This window comes from Myxocyprinus asiaticus, chromosome 20, assembly GCF_019703515.2.
Source record: "Myxocyprinus asiaticus isolate MX2 ecotype Aquarium Trade chromosome 20, UBuf_Myxa_2, whole genome shotgun sequence".
NCBI classification, from domain to species: Eukaryota; Metazoa; Chordata; class Actinopteri; order Cypriniformes; family Catostomidae; genus Myxocyprinus; species Myxocyprinus asiaticus.
Window position 1 is genome coordinate 327,501 of NC_059363.1, and position 22,500 is coordinate 350,000.

At 37.5% G+C, this 22,500-nt stretch overlaps 2 protein-coding genes and 1 pseudogene across 17 annotated transcripts in view; 2 read left to right on the top strand and 1 right to left on the bottom strand.

Moving 5' to 3' along the window:
- The window catches only part of LOC127410700 (kelch-like protein 28), a 20,425-nt gene extending 8,384 nt beyond the window's left edge, over window positions 1-12,041 (top strand). For 13 of the 15 annotated variants that reach the window (XM_051645882.1, XM_051645878.1, XM_051645879.1 and 10 more), the window contains 4 exons: window positions 1-65; window positions 286-729; window positions 2,641-2,849; window positions 4,443-5,436. The exon at window positions 1-65 is cut by the window's left edge and continues 573 nt beyond it. In XM_051645882.1, the coding sequence (XP_051501842.1) occupies window positions 1-65; window positions 286-729; window positions 2,641-2,849; window positions 4,443-4,606 (882 nt within the window). In that variant the 3' untranslated portion in view covers window positions 4,607-5,436. Of the gene's footprint in view, window positions 66-285; window positions 730-2,640; window positions 2,850-3,669; window positions 4,351-4,442; window positions 5,437-11,570; window positions 11,686-11,905 lie in introns of those variants that run through there. The other 2 variants (XR_007892154.1, XM_051645888.1) reach the window with 2 other exon arrangements.
- On the bottom strand, window positions 6,801-16,467 carry c20h14orf28 (chromosome 20 C14orf28 homolog). 2 transcript variants are annotated; one of them, XM_051645939.1, is made up of 5 exons: window positions 16,172-16,467; window positions 11,883-12,407; window positions 11,556-11,645; window positions 9,752-9,886; window positions 6,801-9,560 (listed from the first exon to the last, which is right to left on the bottom strand). In XM_051645939.1, the coding sequence occupies exons 1-5, from the start codon at window positions 16,297-16,299 to the stop codon at window positions 9,512-9,514; spliced, it is 927 nt and encodes a 308-aa protein (XP_051501899.1). In that variant the 5' UTR covers window positions 16,300-16,467; the 3' UTR covers window positions 6,801-9,511. The 2 variants fall into 2 exon arrangements, with proteins under 2 accessions (XP_051501899.1, XP_051501898.1); XM_051645938.1 differs by having other exon boundaries at window positions 6,801-9,624; window positions 16,172-16,346.
- Window positions 16,468-21,231: 4,764 nt separating this feature from the next.
- LOC127410760 (fibrous sheath-interacting protein 1-like) overlaps window positions 21,232-22,500 on the top strand; it is a 47,732-nt pseudogene continuing 46,463 nt past the window's right edge.

Here is a 22,500-nt window from a genome sequence, read left to right on the forward strand (position 1 = left end):
CGCTGTGCTCCGAAAGTACTGCTGGCGATCGGAGGTAAAGCCGGACTCTTTGCGACACTGGAAAGGTAAAAACACACTAGAGAGACGATACGGCTTCATTCACACTCACTTGATGATTGATAGTTCTGTTCGTGTCAAATTACTTTCTCTCCCTCAAACCTGTTTGAATTTATTTACTCTGTGGAACACAAGAGGAGATATTAGAATGTTCACGCTGCTCTTTTCCATACACTGAAAGTGTAAATCTGTTCATATACTCATGTGTGTTGTGTTTGTGTGTGTCAGTATGGAGATGTATTTCCCTCAGACGGACTCTTGGATCGGTCTCGCTCCACTCACGGTTCCACGCTATGAGTTCGGCGTGGCGGTTGTGGAGCAGAAGGTGTATGTTGTGGGTGGAATCGCGACACACATGCGTCAGGGCATCAGTTACCGGCGTCACGAGAGCAGCGTTGAGCGATGGGACCCCGACAGCAACACATGGTCATCGGTGGAGCGTATGGCTGAATGTAGGAGTACTCTGGGTGTGGTGGTGCTGGCGGGCGAGCTGTATGCTCTCGGCGGGTACGATGGCCAGTATTACCTGCAGTCTGTGGAGAAATATGTGCCCAAAGTGAGAGAGTGGCAGCCGGTGGCACCCATGACCAAATCACGCAGCTGTTTCGCCACTGCCGTGCTGGACGGCATGATTTACGCCATTGGAGGATACGGCCCTGCACACATGAACAGGTACGACTGAACATACGTCAGCAATGCACGCTGGGAGCTGTCATAGTGATTACAAGGGTTTCTCTGCAAAGGCAAAACGCAGTAATTGCACATTCGTCAAGATGAAGTGATGAGTGAAATTGTGTCTCTATGGCTTTGTTCACACTGCAGGAAAAATCAGATATTTTTTTCTCAAATCTGATTTTTATATATATATATATATATATATATATATATATATATATATATATATATATATATATGAACTGTTCAAACTGCAGTTAATATGTGAACAGATCTGATTTTTTTTTTTGTTCAGACGGCAGTCACTTTTGCTAGCACGTCCACATTAATTGTCATAGTAACGATGTAAACTTGCATATGTTCACCATGCGTGAGAGTTTAGCAATGGATGTTTCACGAGGACAGTATCCCAAAAAAAATCAGAATAGGTGGCACATGTAATGTTTGTGGCTGCTAGGGTTTAAAATGATCCTGTTTTTGCTGGGATGTCTTATACTGGGTGCTTATTGTCCCTTATTTTAGCAGGTAGCAAAATGTCCCGTATTGAAGCATGAAAGGGTTGGACAGCGAGACTCTTGAAGAGGACCCCGTCCTGTATTAAAGCGCTCAATGTGCTCAAGTGTCCTGTATTCATGTGAGACATCCAATACGTTATTGTGTTGTGGTGGCTCGCAGCCGGTGTGTGTAGTGCATCTGTTTGGGTGGGTAAAGCCAATGTCTGTATCAATGTATTCGAGGTTTGCACTGCTTTGGCTGCCCTATAACATGTACATGACATATGGGTGCATTCCTTTCAGAAGTGATCATTCCTATGCTCTGTTCCCCTCAAAGACTTTACCTTCCACTGTTTCAGAGGGCTGAAAGGCGTAATAAAATTGTGTTTTTTGTCCTGTTCAGACAACAAAAACCTAAATGGATTTTAGTCAAGAAGACCAAAAATATGTGTGAACAAAACCTTCGTTCAAACTGGTCTGTCCTGTGACGGACAGCTATACTCCGATTCTTAAAATACACACTGCATAAGCCATATTTTTCAGTTTTTGCAGTGTTGCTGTAGTTGCTGTGTTTTGCCTTTGTAGAGCAGTATGGCTTATTTCGAGTCTGTACGGTGGTGGCCAAAAATATTGGCACCCTTGGTAAATACGAGCAAAGAAGTCTGTGAAAAATGTCTTTATTATTTATCCTTTTGATCTTTCATTTAAAATATTCACAAAAATATATCCAACCCTCTATGCTCATATTTACCAAGGGTGCCAATATTTTTGGCTACAACTGTACATTAGTAGAAGCTCTCTTAAATTCAAGTTTGTTCATTTCTTTCAATACTTTTTCATATTTTATATAAGAATCTTTCTACCTTTCTACTTTTACAAATGAGATTCCTTGAACATATTTGTTGTTAAGTGTTCTAAAATCACACATATTTACTTTTATTTTATTTTTTAGGGATGTAGAATTCATAAATGAGTGATTGGTCAGTTGGTAATTATAGTTTAGTGTTTCCTGGTAAAACCTTTGAACAGAGTGAATGTTCTTGTACAGTTTGGCTTATGGGTCGAGATGATGATGATGTTGTTGTGTCTCTATGATCACACTGTCTCTCATGAGAGTGTGTTTCACTGCAATTATCCCAACACACACACTCACGGGACGCTGTCATGGATTCAACTGATTCACAGTGCCAAACTTCTCTGTTCATGTCATGTGAATTCACAAATCATTATTTAAAAGAATAATTGAATGTGAGTAACATTGTTATTAGACTCTCAGTCAAAGTCAGTGAAGAGATCATTTAGTCATTCATTTAGAACTGTAGTTTAATAGTGTTGGATTAATAATATTTGGAAGACTGTGGCCGAGTAATGATGTGTTGAAAAGTTCATGACATTGATTCTTGTGTTTAAACAGCGTGGAGCGGTACGATCCGAGCAAAGACTCGTGGGAGATGGTGGCGGCCATGGCTGATAAACGGATCAACTTTGGCGTTGGTGTGATGCTCGGCTTTATATTTGTTGTGGGGGGGCACAATGGTGTTTCTCATTTATCCAGCATTGAGCGATACGACCCCCATCAAAACCAGTGGACAGCCTGTCGACCAATGAATGAACCCCGCACAGGTGAGAGCGTCATAACTTCACTTAACCCTCCTATTGTCTTAAGAAACTGAACCCTTTTATCATTCGGGTCATTTTTGACCCATATTGAAAGCCATTTAAAATGCATGAATTCTTGATTAGTGTACAAAGGCACTGAAGACCCGCCTTAAATTACTTATGTTTTATTGTGATCCCAAAGTGTGTAATGATAGGGACACATTTTTTACCATTGTGGTGGGGGGGTGGGGGGGCTTTAGCCCCATTGTACGCTACCATATAAAATCATGTTAGTAAACTGATTTAGTAACATATTACCTGTTCAAAACAGGAAAAAAAAAAACTCTGTGGAAATGTGCATGTGTGCACAAAGCCCATTTGATAAGAAAGGATGTAACTTGTGGGAAAGATGCAGTACCCAGCGGCGCATGTGGGGGTGCTAGAGAACAGTATGGGGCTATGGGCTAAATTTGAGAAAATGTGAAATATTTTTAGGTCAAATGTTATTCTTAAATGTACAAAAAAACTATTTAAAGCTGTCAAACACCTAGACAGTCTGAAAGTGAAAGGTCACGACTGGTTCTTCCCATACGGGTCAAAAATGACCCGTTAAGAAGACAATATGAGGGTTAAGAGTACGTAATTATATGGCAACATAATGTATAAGATTTCTTACACCACCTTCTTTTTTGATATTGACAAAATCCAATATCTGTCGACCTCTAGTGAAGAGATATTGTGTGAAATAATATAAGTTGTAATAATATGATCTCTGAGCCCTTTTTATTTTATTTTTTTTATCCCCTTTTCCCCCAATTTGGAATGCCCAATTCCCACTACTTAGTAGGTTCTCGTGGTGCTGCGGTTACTCAGTCCGGATGGTGGAGGACAAGTCTCAGTTGCCTCCGCTTCTGAGACGTCAATCCGCGCATCTTATCACGTGACTCGTTGTGCATGACACCGCGGAGACTCACAGCATGTGGAGGCTCATGCTACTCTCCGCAATCCACGCACAACTCACCACACGCCCCATTGAGAGCGAGAACCACTAATCACGACCACGAGGAGGTTACCCCATGTGACTCTACCCTCCCTAGCAACCGGGCCAATTTGGTTGCTTAGGAGACCTGGCTGGAGTCACTCAGCACGCCCTGGATTCAAACTCGTGACACCAGGGGTGATAGTCAGCATCAATACTCGCTGAGATACCCAGACTCCCATCTCAGAGCCCTTTTATAAAATGATCTACTCATGGTCTTGTTACAGTGATTTTTCTGTGATCGAGGTAGTGTATTAAAATCACTGTAACACACACACTTGTGACTGTACATTCTGTATTAATGTGCCACATTGCCGTGTTGCTTGGCAAGTGTAAAGAAGTCTACAGTCTATATTTTTAGGTGAAAGATTTCCTTATTCCCATAACTGTTAATATGGTGTCTTTATGATCTGTCTTTATAAAAATGTTTTAAAAGGGTTTAACTCTGCGTTTTTGCCTATGAACACTCTTTACATGTGCTAAAATCACTATAACACTCAGACCGCTTTATTAAAAGAGCTGGCCAAAATCAAAAGAGAAATAAGAAATGACATGTTGCCTGATGTGTGTGTGTGCAGGTGTGGGCTCTGCTGTGGTGGATAATTACCTGTATGTGGTCGGCGGTCACTCAGGCTCGTCGTATTTGAACACAGTTCAGCGTTACGAGCCGATCACAGACAGTTGGCACGACTCCAGCGGGATGATGTACTGTCGCTGTAACTTCGGCCTGACTGCCCTTTGACCCCGGCCGTACAGGTGACTCTCTTATCATAGAGCAGGAAGAGAGAGACTACACTCATCCGCTGACGTTTGCTCCACAGCGCCACACACTGACGCTCACTTGGAGGATTGATGACACGCGTGAAGATGATCGGCGCCACACGAGCACACGTGATCATGTGACCAGTGCAAGCGCCGAGAGACTTCCACAAACACCCAGAGGATGCAGAGTGGCGGGAAACTGTTGTGCGCGCGTGTGAGGCAGATTTTAACGCCTCTGAGCACTTTCTCCCCTTTACATTTCAAGGCTTCTATTGAGGGATGCAGGTGTGTGTGTTCAAAACAGTGCTTTACAAAGAGAGGGAAGAAGTGAATCTCATGAAGAAACATGTCTGGCTCATATTTTACACGCAAATCAAGAAAAAGGCTTATTTTTATCACCTTTTTTTCTTTTAAGATTTTTGGCATTGTGACATTATTTTCATTGAAATTAAACACACTCCTCAAGATTTTCATTACAATATAACAAAACATAAGGAATGTTAAAATAATAATAAAAGCTAAAAAATAAAAGAAATCATATGAAAATTGTAAAGTATTTATACATCATGGTAGTATTTATGCTGATATTAATAAATATTTAAAAAAAAAATTTGCTACAGTGAAAAATGCTGTTTATTTATTTTTTATTTTTTTGCATTTTAGTATTTTGGAGGAAATGTGTTTAATTGTCATGAAAATGTCATGATGCATATTAAGTTAATGGTTCTAAAATAGGCTTTACTTTGCTTAAAGGAATATTCTGTGTTCAATACAAGTTAATCTCAATCGACAGCATTTGTATCATAATGTTGATTACCACAAGAATTAATTTTGACTCGTTCCTCCTTTTCTTTAAAAAAAGCACAAATGTGTGTTCCAGTGAGACACTTACAATGGAAGTCAATGGGGTCAATCTGTAAACATTAAAATACTCACTGTTTCAAAAGTATAGACACAAGACATAAACAATATGTGTGTTAACATGATTTTACTGAGATTTAATCATGCATTAACCACTAGGGCTGGGTATTGATACAGATTTCCAGATTAAATTCAATTCTGATTTGATTTAATATCAATTCATATGGGTTTATTTCAGTTATAATGTCCCTTTTGCTTACATATATATAAGAAATGATCTCCCAGCTAATGCTGTTAATTATACAGGGGACCTTTTAACTACATTAGGAAAATATGAATTTTTACTAATTATATTTGATTACTTTTTCAACATTTTGGCTTTTTAAAAATGAATAAATGAAGGTATTCAATTAATAAATAAGACATTATATTTCATATATTATTTTTGTTACATATTTATTGTTAAATTGCATAATTGGTACTATTTACATTGATTTGTTGAACGTGTGACAAAACCGGTACTGTCTCTTTAACAAAGAACGGCATTTCAGTGTCTGTTAATGAGCGAATGCTAACGAGAGAGGATTTATCTCATCTGTGTGATGCACGATTATAATTAAATGTTTTTTTTTATAGTTGTTTTTAATCAACAGCTGACTGTAAAGAACAGAAAGATATTAAAGAGACAAATGTGTGGATCTCATCTTTGGACACACATTACACGGAATAACTTTTAACACGCAGTGAAAGATCTCGCTGCTGAACACTTCGAGTAAACTACACAATCACTGCGGAGTGAAATCTCAACATTTACCAGCCAGTTGCTAAATACATTCACTTCAGTCCTATAGTGTGAAACTGGGTTGCAAATGATTTCCTCTCGTAGTCGAGGGTAACACAGTGTGAAAGATCGATCTTGGGATTTAAAAATCGATATCAAGATCGTGCAAATGAAGATAGCGATGAATTGGAAAAGCAATATTTTTACGCACCTCTACTAACCGCAACTGTGTTATAGCCAATGTTACAACTTCATCGCCGTTACAACTTCATCGCCATGACAACATAACGCTGTAAACTCTAAAACAACTATAAAGACAACGATGTAAACAACTTTACAGCTCAAATAATGCACGAGTTTAACAGAAGAATTAATGTAAGTGATTTTATAAAATTATAAGCTTCACATTTCTGCCTTTAAACCTCCAAAAATTGACCCCATTGACTTCCATTGTAAGTGTCTCACTGGAACACACATTTGTGCTTTATTAAAGAAAAGGAGGAACGAGTCAAAATTAATTTTTGTGGTAATCAATATTATGATACAAATACTTTCGATTGAGATTAACTTGTATTGAACCCGGAATATTCCTTTAAGCACAATTTCATTGTGCAATATGAGCTGGATGTGTGTTTGTGAGATTCACTCATTAATGTTTGTTCTCTGTGATAAAGGGGTGCTTCTGTCTATATAATGAGAATAGATCCATATGAATCTCCAGTAGTGTGTCTCCTGTACACAGAACAATGTGTGTGTGCGTAACTCTCATACTGACTGGTGCTAATGAACTTTTCAGGATTCTGTTGTTTTAGTTTTTGAAATGTGATTTTCTGTGAGTTTGTGTTCAGATGAAATGCTCAAAGAAGCATCACGCAAAAACACGCCGTCAGAATCTGCATGAACGTCAAACACACTTGATGGAACTCATACAGACTGTCAATCATCTCTCTTAAAGAAATCTTCAGCAATGAAATGTGCTTTATATTGAGTTCTTTGAGTTAAACAACACAAGAGAAACATATAAGTGCCAATAAATGTCATCTCCGGTTCTAACATGTTGAACAGAGCGACAGCATTTCTACACGAGTTCTGTCACCACATTCCTTGCTTTGATCAGTTTCACACCTGAACGAGACTCGTCACAATAAACACGTCACAGAGTGAATGAACATATTAATGCATCTGTTAATATTTGCACGAGATGAAACTAAAGTTCTGCACTTACCAAACCATTTTATACTTTGTAAATACTAAAGAACGAGTTGAATGCATTTAGATGATGCAATAATGACTTTTTCCTCAAATAGTTTTTTTTAATTTGGTTTATTTCGTTCATCTTGTTGCCAAGCTGTTTTTGAAACACTGCGACTGAGTTGAATTGCACATTGTTTTCATAGTGTGTTTGATGGTTTGTGGTTAATGATGCTCTTCTTCTTCATTTTCATTGTTTTTTTATCTGAACTGCCTTTAGAAACATGTTTTAAACTGACGATAGGAAAATGAATTGATCATGTGATTTATTAGATTGTTAGAAGGTAAATTCAGTCGGATCTCCCTCTTCAAGGCGTGGTCATGATTAATATTTCACATTAAAATCATGATCAATCTATTGCAATGAAGTTCCAATCCGTTCAGTTTATTTCATGTCATTCACACAGCCCTGTCTGCTCATTTAGCAGAATTAAGGAGAAATTAACTCACGTCCAACAGTTGCAAGAGAAAAAGGGAACAGACGGTAAAAAATGCATTTGATTAGCAATAATAAATCGAGTGATTGTTCATGTTTCAATCTGACTGATCAATTATTTCATGTTTTATGAAGATAACCACTGACTCAACTCTTCAACAAGTTATGTTTAATTACAGACGTCTCTAATTGCAATATTCACTGACCGCTCACCAAAGTGCTGGTTTCACGAGGGAGTCTGAATGAGTTTCTATGACTGTCTGAAGTTTTATAATGTTGTCATCCTGCATATGTCTGTCTTGTGTCTGAGTTAGGGGGACTTTATATATTCCTGTGGATTATTACTGGAACAGATAACTTTAACTACAAACACAGGATTTATTTTTCATTCAGACAGAATACTTTTCTTTGCCTGTTTGTGTGATGAAATGGCTGAAGCAGTTTTAAAAATAAAGGCGTAGAAAGAGACTTTCATTGTTAATATCATATGGATAATTGTTTTACAATAGATCTTTAAAATGAGGATGTTAAAGTACTTGTATCATTAAAGAGCTACAATTATAGTTAAACAAATAGAACGTTTTATTTACAATGACATCAGATTAAAAATACAGAATATAGTTTCCAATTCTAAAAATATTCATGACCATTGATGTTTAAACATTAATTGTTGCTATACATCAGTAAACACTCCTGAATCGAATTATCTGCTGTTAAACTCCTGAAACCTGATATTCATGAAACCAGGTCATCTCAAGAGGAGCATTGCCTGAATCCTCAGAACATTTACAATTAAGAGATCTAAATGTGAATAAAAGAGAAACAGAGAAGTGGTTTATCTTCAGGATACAAGTCTGATATAATCAGAACAAATGTATACAGTAAACTAGATATAATATACAAACATCAGCACCAGTTTAATTTGACATCAGGACTGTGTATTTGGCAAACTGTATGAATGTGGCATCATCTCTGATGGTCAGTATGTTCTTAATCTTAACCTTTTAACCTGTATTAATGTGGATGAGAGATTCATTATTTTGAACTAACACATTAAGATTAAACGTCTCTGACTTGAAGGAATTGTAAAGAATCTGAATGCAGATCTGAGATCAGTCAGAACTATTATAGTCCACGTACTCTTGGATTCCAAGCACAACAAACGAAATGCTGTTTCACTCTGCAAAGACAACTTGTAGAGTCAGCAATCAGACAATAGAATTAATTCATTGCAAAATTACAAAAATGAATAATATGTAACCGTATAAAATTTCACTAGCAATTTCATCCCTAACACAACAATATAGTGCATCACCGAAAGTCCACTCAACATAGAAAAATGAAATATTCTCCATAAATGCAAATAAAGTGGCCATGTGATGACATCCAAGTGCAAAACAGGCCTTGAAAACGATAAAAGCTGGACTGAAGGAAAAATGACTTTGGGCTGTTTTATGTAGTGGCAACCGTTTCCGATGTTGTTCTTTATTTGTCTGAAGATCTGATGTAGACTAGTGAGGAGAGCAGCAGTAACTCTGGCGGTTTATTCAGCAGGATCAGATTATCTGTCCGCAGACCGTCATAATGCATCCAGTATCCGTCAATCTGAAAGGCAGCAGAATAATGATGCTCGTCTCTGTTGAAGAGTGTCGCGCCCTCTAGTGAATACCTATGACAACAGCACTCATCAACATTCTGTGCCACAGACAATATGTATTTATGTTCTGGTCCTAAAGCATGCTGTAAACCATAAAGAACTATACAAATACAGCTGTCAGGAATATCAGTATTCTTACCGTTGTTCAGACAGCTCGAGATGATACGGTACGTAAGACAGATCCTCAGACTGCCACATCTGCATGTTCAGGATGACGAAGGGCGGCGGACCGTGACGGAAAACTCTCTGACTGAACTCTCTCAAACCTTTACATCTAAAACACACACACACAACATCATCATACTGCTGCTTAATGGGGACTTGAAGATCAGTTATCAGTCTATTAACTCTCACAGACCCAGCTTAACCAAACTGCAACGTTTGTATTTAAAAATACCTATGAAAACGACACACGACAGTAGCTGACACTTTTGCAAGAATTTCAAATTAAATGTCACAGCTTGAGAAATCCACACAATAGTCACTTCAAATGTGCTTTAAGGAATATTCCGGGTTCAACACAAGTTCAGCTCAGTCGACAGCATTTGTGTCATAATGTTGATTACCACAAAAATTAATTTCGACTCGTTCCTCCTTTTCTTTAAAAAAGCACAAATGTGTGTTCCAGTGAGACACTTACAATGGAAGTCAATGGGGTCAATTTTTGGAGGTTTAAAGGCAGAAATGTGACGCTTATAATTTTATAAAAGCACTTACATTAATTCTACTGTTAAACTCGTGTATTATTTGAGATGTAAAGTTGTTTAAATCATCGGTTAATGGTTGTCATTACGTCGTCATGGCAACGAAGTTGTAAAATTGTCTCTAACTTTCCACAGATGTGGTTAGTAAGTGATTTTATGACAGTAAAATCATGTTAACACACATATTGTTTATGTCTTGTGTCTATACTTTTGAAACAGTGAGTATTTTAATGTTTACAGATTATTGACCCCATTGACTTCTATTGTAAGTGTCTCACTGGAACACACATTTGTGCTTTTATAAAGAAAAGGAGGAACGAGTCAAAATTAATTTTTGTGGTAATCAACATTATGACACAAATGCTGTCGATTGAGATGAACTTGTATTGAACCCGGAATATTCCTTTAAGTTAATATTTTCCCATAAACTGGCATTTTTTTCTGAAGTCAAACAAAATTCACCCCAAAATATGATTAAAAATCCAGATTTTTATAACATGCTTGAGTCTCTGAGGGTTAATTAGAAAATAATGTAAAAAAAAAATAAAAAAACATTCTCAAATTGACAAATACATTAACATATTTAAAGTGATTTAATTCATGTTTAAAAATGCAATTAATATGTAAATAATTTTTAATTCACATGTAAAATGTAACTAGTGATCGACCGATATAATGATGATTAGTGATATTAATTTAATATGATAATAAATGGCACGTACATGAAATTGCTGAAAATGTAATTAAACTTTATATAGCATTATATTTACTACATTTCATATACAACCTTAAACTTTGTAAAAATGTAAAATAAGTCTTAAAAAACATTACACACAATTGTGTGTTTTTAGATGGTAGCAGCTTCTCCTGGTTGGTTTTTTCTGTCCATTTTATTCATTTGTTCACACATAAAGAAATTGTTCAAAGCTAGACTATTAATAAAAGCAGGAAGAAAATACCAATAACACACACAGTAATCCAGCAACTCCAGACGGCCGAATGGAGAAACATTATCTGACGATAATTTCAAATATCAAATATTGGCAGATTTATTGGCCTCAGATATATGTCGGTCCACCACTAAAATGTAACTTTTGCCAGTTTGCTTTTCTTCCATTTGTCAACGGAGATAATGTCATAGTTTATGTTTTATTACAGCAGTATCATTTAATAAGTAGTAATTCAATAAACTAATGAAAGGTGACAGAATGAGGACTGTGAGTGAATCTCTGCTCTCACTCAAATTCTTCACAGAGTTCCAGTCGTGGGCAGAAAAACTCGTCCACCGCCGACTGAATGAGGTCTTTATCAGGAAGCTCATGAGGAGGACTGAGAGAGAGAGAGAGACCGAGACAGACAAATGAAAATGGTGAGACAGTGAATGATTCATGCATACAGTGACTCTCCCTGTCTTGCATTTCTTACTACACTGATTTCTGTAAAGAACTGAACTGTATGTGAACAGAACGAGAATAAACACTCAGAACTGGAGTGACACCATATTTAACTGCAGTGTGCATGTGATGTATGTAACATGAAATCAGTGCTGAAATGAAGACTACACACTTGATGCTGATGATCTTCTGCAGATGCTCCTGGAAGCGGGACGGACAGCTCCCGTTGGAGCACCAGCTCTCCTGCACGCTGGACATCAGGTTCTCCAGGTTCTTGGTGAAGTTCTCGTGTTCGTTACCGAAGAGATCGATCTCCAAAGCGGTGTGGTGGATTTCAGAGTGGTACTGACGCTTGGACATCCGGTCCCAGATCCACAACATCTTCACCGTTGTGTAGTCGTAAGAATCCATCAGATACAGGAAGTGCTCCACAAACCGTTTCCCCAGGAACACGCCCACCTCTCTGCAGAAGCTGCGGTTGTCTCTCAGAATGACGTACAGCAGCATGAGGAAGCCGTCGATGGTGCAGGTGTTCTTCAGGTTGATCTTCACGTACAGAGGCTTGCAGGCGATGGCCTTCCTGTCAGCTCTGATGGTGAACACGCCTCCCCACGGCAGCACCGGCCTCCAGAACGATCGATCGCCATCGTCAATATTATTGATGGAGGCACGAATCTCCTCAAACAATGTCTTGGTCCTATCAGAACAAAGCAAGATGCTCTTACACAAATACTGTGGTTGTACTATGGTATAGTGATGATGTCAGATGGTAATACCATGGTACACCATATTTACATGGCACCCCAATGTATTTCATATAATAATAATGGCCGTGTATGTAATAAAAACTGTAAAATGATATTATTAGCAGTCGACCGATTTTTCAAAAGCCAATGCTGATCCCGATATCTAGAGAGCAGGATGGCCGATATAAATGCTGATAAACTTAAGTAATTTTAAGAACAGCAAATCAGATGTAAACAAAATTTCTAAAGTGAAACAAACAGTTATTTTGTTTTCCTGTCAACCCTTTTTAAGTCCATGTGTCGGTGACAAATAAGCGCTCTTCAATTTCACTTTCACATTTCCAGCAAACACGCAGTCTGCGTTCATGCAAATGTACTTGTTTTAGATGAGCCTGATTTGAGAGAACTTTCACAATCACATTTGGTCATGTTTGATTGTGTCTTACTGCTCTACCCCCATTGCCTTGAGTAATAATAGGAAATCAGCTTATAATTCTAAAATCTGACCATCTTCACAGGTCACAGTAAGCTCAAATTAACCTTGATGACTTGTGAATTTTTCCACAGATCAGTTTTTGTCTCTTAATCCATTTTTGAGTTCTGGAGTCAACAGTTTACCTGAGAAATCAGCGTTATAGGATTTGTGTTACAATTGCTCTGTGTTTTAGTCTTTCCCATTCATTTCCTATAGTGGGTCAAAAATGACCCGGAACTGCACGAGTGTTACTTTTGTCACATGGGCTAAACTCATTGAATAAAGTCCAATTTTTGTGTGTGATCAGATGGCAAAATGTAGGAAAAGTAACCAAGCCTTGGCCCACCGAGATGAAGGATACCATTTTCATTAAAGAAACTAAATCAAAATGGGTAAAAAAATGACCCGAACACCGCACAAGGGTTAAACAAAATGACTAGCTAGTTGACGTATCATCCATATCAACATTTTATTTGACAACAACAAATCAAAGCCATCAAACTGAGTAAAATCAATCTGTGAAAGATTTCACAAATCCAGTTGTGTGTGAAACTAGTGTTTTTCCATCATAACTATCATGTGTTTGCAGAATGAGACCTCTCAAAGCCTATAACAAAGATTTGTCAGGAAAACTGCTGACCCAATAACCCAAAAAATGGGTTAAGATACAAAAACTGATATGTGAAAAAATTCACAAATCATCAAGGTCAATTAGAGTCTATAGTGACCCATCTACATGCTCAGTTTTTTAGAGTTTTAGGCCTTTTATTACTTTTTGGCTTACATCCTTAATTTTTCACAATGACAATATCCATGAAGCCAGGGGCGTAGCTGTCATTTTAAAAGTGTGGGGGGGGGGGGGCAGATGTCAGTAGGTGGCTCGCACAGACCCAACACTTACAGTGCAGTATTAATATATACATATTATTTACTTTTAATATTTGAAGTATTTTAAAGATTCAAGTCTTGCAAAATTAGCTGCAAAAATAAAGAGCATCTTGCTTCTGTTTCACACATGAGCTGACCCTTGAATAAATAATTTAATCAATTACAATAATGACAACTGTGCATGTGCACAATTGTATTTTTTACTCTGTGCATTGTGGGATTTAAATATATCCAAGTGGCTCAAGTGTTTTGATTATGTTCATCAAAATTCATTCAGATCCATTTAATGATTCAGTGACCGTTTCTGGTGATGCCAGAAGTGATAAATGAGTGTCTTGTGTGAAATGAGTTAGTCACTGAATCAATGATCAAAAGAAAATGATAATCCTTTAAAATGTGTTTGTCTACAGACCTACAAAGATACTTTAGTAGAGGTTTTAAGCATTATAAGAACAAAGCAAATCTATCATTTCCCTACAGTTTGTGAGCTGCTGAGCATGACTTTTATCAAAAGACAACAATAATAGTCTTATAATAATTATAATTGAGTTTCAATAATGTCTACATATCTATTGACTTCAGCAAAGTGTTGTAAGAACACAGCAGATCTATCTTTTTCCTACAGTTTGTCGACTGCACAGCAACATAGAGGTAAAAAACTAATGATATTAAAAATAGCTTTACAGATTGAACACAGATCAAGTAATCTGCTTAAACTGTCAAAAACAACCGATCAAACTATTACCTCACAAACATAATGTAAAAAGTGTAACTTAATGAAGACTCATGCGCTGATATAAACTCTTATAATGTGTGTTTAAAAGAAGAATTGTCCTTTGTTTATTTTCTGAAGTGTATTTCACGTAATGCTGCTAATCAAGAACGATATGCTGATAAATAACTCTCGTTTGTGTGTTGCTCATCTCTAGATTATTAGTTTAGATCAACATCAATGCTGATAATAAATCATGGATAAATGAGCATTGTTGAAAGCAACTTTGTAGAAATGAACAAAGCCACGATGATTAGACTGTCTGACTGATGGTCTATTACGTAAGGGTCGTTTCAGCTCATGAAACTCACCTGTGATTGGCTGGATGGTCGCTCAATCAGCCCAAAGTAACAAAACATAAATAATACTGTATACAAATCCACCATTTGGACTCGGTATTGGTTTAGGTAGGAAAAGTGTGGGGGACAAAAATCACCTTTTTAAAGAGTGCGGGAGACGTGTCCCCCATGTCCCGCGGCTGCTACGCCCTTGCATGAAACCATCAAACTGAGTCAAATCAATCTGTGAACATTTTCCCACCATAATATCATGTTTCAAGAATGAGACCTCTCAAATCCTATAACGCTGATTTCTCAGGTAAACTGTTGACTCCAGAACTCAAAAATGGATTAAGAGACAAAAACTGATCTGTGGAAAAATTCACAAGTCATCAAGGTTAATTTGAGCTTACTGTGACCTGTGAAGATGGTCAGATTTTAGAATTATAAGCTGATTTCCTATTATTACTCAAGGCAATGGGGGTAGAGCAGTAAGACACAATCAAACATGACCAAATGTGATTGTGAAAGTTCTCTCAAATCAGGCTCATCTAAAACAAGTACATTTGCATGAACGCAGACTGCGTGTTTGCTGGAAATGTGAAAGTGAAATTGAAGAGCGCTTATTTGTCACCGACACATGGACTTAAAAAGGGTTAGGAGATATTTTCATTAGAAAATTAAGCGTTGTAAAATGTAAAGGACAGATCGCAGGGGCGTAGATTCAAGGGGGGATGGGAGGGAAGTGTAACGCCCCCCAATATCTATACCATGATCAATGGAAACATGTAAATTCTTCACACTGTAACCCCCCAATGATCAAGCCAAATCTACACCCTTGACTGACTGCAGAGCGGAGGATGATGTCATCTGAATTCACAAATCATGAAGAATCACATGCAACATTATTTACATGTCTATGACAGGGCATAGCATGTTTATAGACAATCATAGTCTGAATTTCAAACCGCAAACTATCTTTACCACAGTGATTAATCAGCCTGCCAGATATAATGGTCTATCACTACATATAATCAACCATAAAACAACAATTACAGTAAATTCCTTTGGTCAGAATGTGATTAGAGTTTATATTACTTACGCTTGAAGATTATCTCAAATGCTAAAGATCTGCTAAACATTTAATCAACATACTTCACTGCAATTTTATAATGAATGCTTTAGCACTTATAACCTGTTATAATTCTACAAACGCAGGTTTCTGTCTGTATTATCACATCAAAGTAACATCAGTGTGGTGTTTGATATATATGATGACCTGTCAGACTGATATGAACTCACCTCTCAATGGTCACTGTGTGTTCAGTGTGTGAAATGAAGCTCTGCAGCTCCTCATTATCTGTTAAATAGCAGAAATCTCTCTCCATAATGCTGCATTTCTCTTGGTCACTGCGCACAAAACATGGCATCTGTTTACCAGCACAGCGAAGAACCCCGCCCACAAGATCGTCACGTACACAACGTTGAAAAGAAGACCCGCCCACTCGTGACACGTACAGCAATGTAGCTCCGCCCACCGGCAGCGAGAGGCTCGAGAACCTGTTCTTCTATGGAGTTATATATGTGCCACAATTATATTTTAAGCGCACAAAAATGTTCTGCGTGCGCAAGATGATATTTTAAGCATGCAAAAAGTGGGTAGGAGGAGAAAATTCACATTCAAATAAACATTATTCAAGCGCAAAATTGATTTTTGTTTGCTCATAATGAATTTATCTTTGCAAGAAGATACATTGCTTTACAAAAATGAGTTCAAACACGTGCAAAATAACTTTCTGTGCGCTCAGTTTCATCTTGCGCGTGCAGAATTAATGTTTTTTTGTTGTTTTTTTTTGCATTCAAAATATAATCTTGCGCATGCAAAATAACTTTTTGTGTGCTCAAATGTTTATTTTGATATGTGCAGAATTGTGGCACATGTACAACTCCATATTTTGCATGCTCCAAATTTCATCTTGCATGTGTAATGGCAGACAGCTGGTAGGTAACTGTGCAGTATGTAAACCTCACTCCCCTGGCCTCAAGAGGTGCACTAGCGACTGATGCTAGAGGCTGTAGCCTTTAGCCTCTTCGTTAGTGTGTCCGCCTCCCATGCTGGAGACACTGGTTCGAATCCCGTTCGGAGTGGGTCGAGTAGGACCAGTTACAGTGGTGTCGTGACCCAGATGGGAGTGAAGTTTAGGGGGGTGAGTGTAATAGTAGCCAGCTGGTAGGTAACTGTGCATTATATAAATGTCACTACCCTGGCCTCAGGAGGCGCTCTAGCTGATACACTTTTTTCATTTTCACTCTATGGTGATATTTTATCATTAATTTAATTCATAATTCATTTCTCTGTTATAGATCTGTTATACTGAAGTCTTTGTGAAATTGCACAACTTTTTGATTTATAGATTTGAATGACAGCAGACACATCAACACAATTTGTTCATCAGTCCATGTGACTCAGTCCTATCCATCTGTTTGCAATGAACCGTGAGGTACAACACGATTTCACATCACTTACGAGCCACATATTGGGCTACAATATTTTAAGGCATCTCCTATCATGTACAACAATAAAATACGACCAATGAGAGTAAGTCATGGGCGGGGCGACACGTGTAACCACGCCCCAATGTGTTGCCCCGCCCCGTTCTGTAAGCTGCAGCCAGGGATACTTGGACAATTGTGGCACAAGTATAACTCCATATTCTTCCTCCAGACTGCAAATCTCCCATTGAGCTTCATTCAAACTGTGTGATACACCTCCTTGAAGCAAAATAATATTATTTCGTTTACATTATTTGCATTTACTCAATCTCACTATTGTGATTATTAACAAAGCTGAGAAATGATCAAGTGGACGGTCAGTCTGCATGAAACTTTATACAGTCACAGAATTCAATTTTACCAGTTTTTCCATCGTGTTTCATCGATAACGGCTTCGGGAATTTCCTCAATGTAGTTTTCCTGTTTTACAACAACATCCGGGAAATGTATGACGTCCTTGGATACCACGTGTTTAATGTAAACAACATGACAAACACTTTAAATAACAGAGTAAAAAGTTACTATAATATAAGCGTGTTTGTTCAATTATACATATATAATAATAGTAGAAACCATTACCAATTTAAAGGCATAATTATATGTTTATGATATGTAACATGATTATAGATCCGAGTATCATATGTTCCACATTTTACTTGAATAATGCTTGTAAAAACGTGCTTTATTAAAGATATTTATTTGCCTTTATATTTGTTCAGTTTAGGTGTTGGTGATAATATGGACATAATAAAGGGCTGTTTGGGTGATATTTCCCAAGCTGGAAGTCGATCAGAGAAGGAGATGGTCAGTTCTCGGTCTCTGATGAGCTCCATCAGCTCTGACGTCATCGATACACCTGTTACACGTCCCTTAAAACAGAGGTTTTCCAACTTTTTGTTGCAAAGGACCCCAAAATAGGATGATCTCTTCGCCACCCCTTCCTGAAATATAAAGGCAGTTATACATTATATAATAATGCCCATTTATAATGTGTTCAATTAAATAATTAGCAAAATGCAACATTAAATATATTTTTAATTACAATTTTGATATTGTCTTTGTCCTAAAACAAAATAAATAAATAAATAAAATTGAAATATTATCTGGAAGATATTTACTTTTTTATTGACAAAATATGTCATTTATGCCCACTGTTAATGTTCGATATATAAATCTGAAGAGAAACATTTTCAGTTCATTTCATTGATATAATGCTCTTCACAATAAATATTGTTTCAGAGCAGCTTTACAGACAATAGTGCCAAACAAACTTAGTGAGCAACCTAAAGGTGACAGTGGCGAGGAAAAACTGCCTAGAAAAATACAACACATCTATAAACCTATTCTTGAAATATTTACGCTTCAAGGAAGAAATAAATAAGAAATATGTTTCATAAAAAAAAGATTTGTTTTTATTTCTGTTAAAGGAATATTCCGGGTTCAATACAAGTTCAGCTCAGTTGACAGCATTTGTGTCATAATGTTGATCACCACAAAAATGTATTTCGACTCGTCTCTCCTTTTCTTTAATAAAAGCACAAATGTGTGTTCCAGTGAGACACTTACAATGGAAGTCAATGGGGTCAATTTTTGGAGGTTTAAAGGCAGAAATGTGACACTTATAATTTTATAAAAGCACTTACATTAATTCTTCTGTTAAAACTCATGTATTATTTGAGATGTAAAGTTGTTTAAATCATCGGTTAATGGTTGTCATTACGTCGTCATGGCAACGAAGTTGTAAAATTGTCTCTATCTTTCCACAGATGTGGTTAGTAAGTGATTTAATCACAGTAAAATCATGTTAACACACATATTGTTTATGTCTTGTGTCTATACTTTTGAAACAGTGAGTATTTTAATGTTTACAGATTGACCCCATTGACTTCCATTGTAATTCTCAGTTGTGCATTATTTTTAAATAATTCAACGGTCCATCATCAATTATTCTGCTTATACCACGGTTACCACACCTTAAGACATTGTTCAGGGTTTTATCTTGAATACGCTCTAAAGCGCTCTTGTAAGTGGAACTACTTTCTTCCACCACGGATTCAGCGTCTTGCTTTAATACAGCTCAAGCTTTCGTTGCTAGTTCAAAAACATCACTTTAGAACTAGCAACGGAGGATGCTCTGCTTTTCGGCATGTGAGCGAAAGAGAGGGGGAGGGTTAGCGCGGTGCTTTCCATTATAGCTATGTGAGGCAGATTAGGGCAAAATACACTGAAACATAGAACGTTTCACATATTAAAAGTTATTTCGATTATAAAAACTGTTGTATTGATCAAGTTGCGGGGGGTGCGGCTCTATTTGTTGGTTGCAAAACGAGTCTCAATGTGTGTGTGCGTGTGTGTGTATGTGTCTGTGCATGTGTGTGTGTGTGTGTGTGTGTGTGCGTGTGTGTGTGTGTGTGTGAGCATGTGTAAGTGTGGGGGAGACAAGGGCACTTTTAAACCGAAATGGAAATAAATGTAGGATATTATAGACATTGTTTGTCATTCTTATACGATGTACTTTAATCAATGTCTTTGTTTTATGTGGTTATTTTGTTGTGGTAGCTTGTACGGCTCTTTAAAATAACTGAAATAATTTGTCGAAGTGATATGGAACTGTTATGCGGTCAAGACCTGGAACTACTTCATAGCCGTGCGTTAACTGGAAATAACTGCACACCTTATAACATCCATCAACCAATCAGAATCAAGCATTCAACAGACCCGTGGTATAAACACCAACAAACTTGTGTGTCGTTGTTCGCCTTTGAAGAAGATGACTGAAGATGACAAGGAAGAGGTTGCAGATGAAGCCAAACATGCGCGATTATTTATAAATATATATATGCGTGGTTGAATAAACATGTTTCATGTTTGTTGGGAACTTATTCATCCTGAGAGTTCTGTCAGAGAACAGCAATCCAGCGGCGATAAATATTTTACACGAGATTATGTGGGGAAAGCTGATCTTTTAAATTGCAGATCTGCATTGAGTTTTTGCATTTTCTGTGTGATTTGATGCCATTTAATAAATAAAGAATCTGTGTTTTTCATGTGAGTGAGAAGAGCACGCTTCAGCACGAATTATTCTCTGTCTGTGTCTTGATATAGGGTATTTGTACATATTTAATTACAAGTGTCATCCAGTCAAACTGCTGAACCCTGCACTAACATATCATTTTGTTTTATTTACTGTCAATGGAGTAGACGCAATTAATCTCATGATTCCCACCAGTCTTCAGAGAATAGAATGAAACCGCAATAATGTCAAATATTTTTTTTACACTTTTTTCACTGATATTTTTTGCGGACCCCCTAGCACCCCCTTGTGGCCCCTTCTTTGAAAACCCCTGCTTTAAACAACACGTCATGCCTTCAGTTAGTGTATTGTTGTTGTGATTGAAATCTTCAGGATGAAGAGAGTTCACAGAAGATCATTGGCTGTCCAGAAGAGAAGCTGCCTTTGATCAAGGTTAGTGAAGAGTATCATACAGTGTATTTCCTGTATAGAGCATGTTTTATCATACATGTCATCATATGGACCATAAAGTGTTGATTGTGAATCATGGCATATGAATGAAAGTTGCTTCCAATGAGAGGCATGTGACTGACATATTGACGGTTCAGTCCCCATGAATGAAATGAGTTATGTACGTGAAATATACAACTGTGAGACAAACAACTACAGTCAGTCAATACTGACTAATATAAACCTTTTCATGTGATTTGATCAGTTTTCCCACTGCTGTGATGAACAGGTTTATGGTTTACAGTTAAATAGCTGTATCAATGTGATTGTTCCAGTCGCTGTATCTGAGGACTATATGGACATCACTAAAGGCAGTCTGGATGAGATTGCACGACTGGCCTCCAGTGAACGCTGTCTGTCTGGGAGTCGAGTGTCTCTCCGTCCCGGATCCCTGGAGGTGCTCAGTCCTGATCTCTCTGATAATACGGTAGGATATGTCACATTTGTGCCAAAACATCTGGAGCCCCGTTTCACCATTAGGATCATTTTAAGTAGCTTTTGACAGTAAGCTGTAACAATAGTTGTGTGCCTTGAAGCAGGTTGAAGGCCACACACATGAGAGAATTGATTGTCCAGCAGAAAACGGTTCTGATCAAGGGAACTGAAGGAAGGAGTAAAGACAGTTTATTTGCCCTTCTGTTGTGGATGTGGTGTTTAAACATTTACAGCCCTAAGCACGAAGAGCGTGATGCAAATAAACCTGACATGGCTTGACACGTTTGTACTCTATGAATGAATTGTTCTAGTGTTTATTACACAGAAGATTCTGATGAGGAGAATGAAGATCCAGAGTTGAGAAAAGCCATGAAGATAATGAAGAAACTGGACCGGATTCTGGCTCTCAAGGTGTCAGCGGAGAGAGAGGTGAAACGGAAAGGCAGAGAACTTCATCAGAGACTCTGGCAGGAGCTTCAGGTGAGACTTTACATCCAAACTCATCAACAACACATTCAAATGTCTTCATCACTTGTAATTTGGGCACTTTGATAGGATGTGAGCCTTACAAACACCCCAGAGAGCAGAGACGAGAAGGACAATACCAGACGCTTTCTTTTTCCATTAGTTATGAAATGCTGTACAGATCATATTTTCAGAATCCTTTAAAAGTTTATTTGATTACAATGAATCAAAGACTGTCAGTCATGCGTAGTTTGCATTGAAATCCATGACACAGATCAAACACACGTGATATACTGGAGCCGAAGGGTGTGAAAAATACCAGCAGCTCTTGAGCTTAACATGTTCATTAATCAGCTGTATTACACTGGATCAACAAAACACATAAACAAAACTAATAATAATCAATAGAAATGTTTGAAACAGGGCTCAACGTTAAAGGGACCAGTAGTTTTCACTGGCCCCACCACAATAAATAAAAATAAAAAATACATTTTATTTTTAGCAATATATTTATATTGCTTGTATTTGTGCCAAGAATAGTATTTATATTTTTCTCAAAATGTTAATTTACTTTGCCATTAACTAACTTTGCTGGAAAACGATACAATTGATTTTTAATTTTCAACCCATTCTTACTGATGCTTCCAGGACTATG

Coding starts and splice junctions, on each gene's coding strand:
- c20h14orf28 (XM_051645938.1), bottom strand. CDS start 16,299: ATGCCATGTTTTGTGCGCAGTGACCAAGAGAAATGCAGCATTATGGAG. Junction 11,646..11,882: donor CAGAAGATCATCAGCATCAA/GTGTGTAGTCTT, acceptor TCTCTCTCTCAG/TCCTCCTCATGAGCTTCCTG. Junction 9,625..9,751: donor CTCGAGCTGTCTGAACAACG/GTAAGAATACTG, acceptor CTGTTGTCATAG/GTATTCACTAGAGGGCGCGA.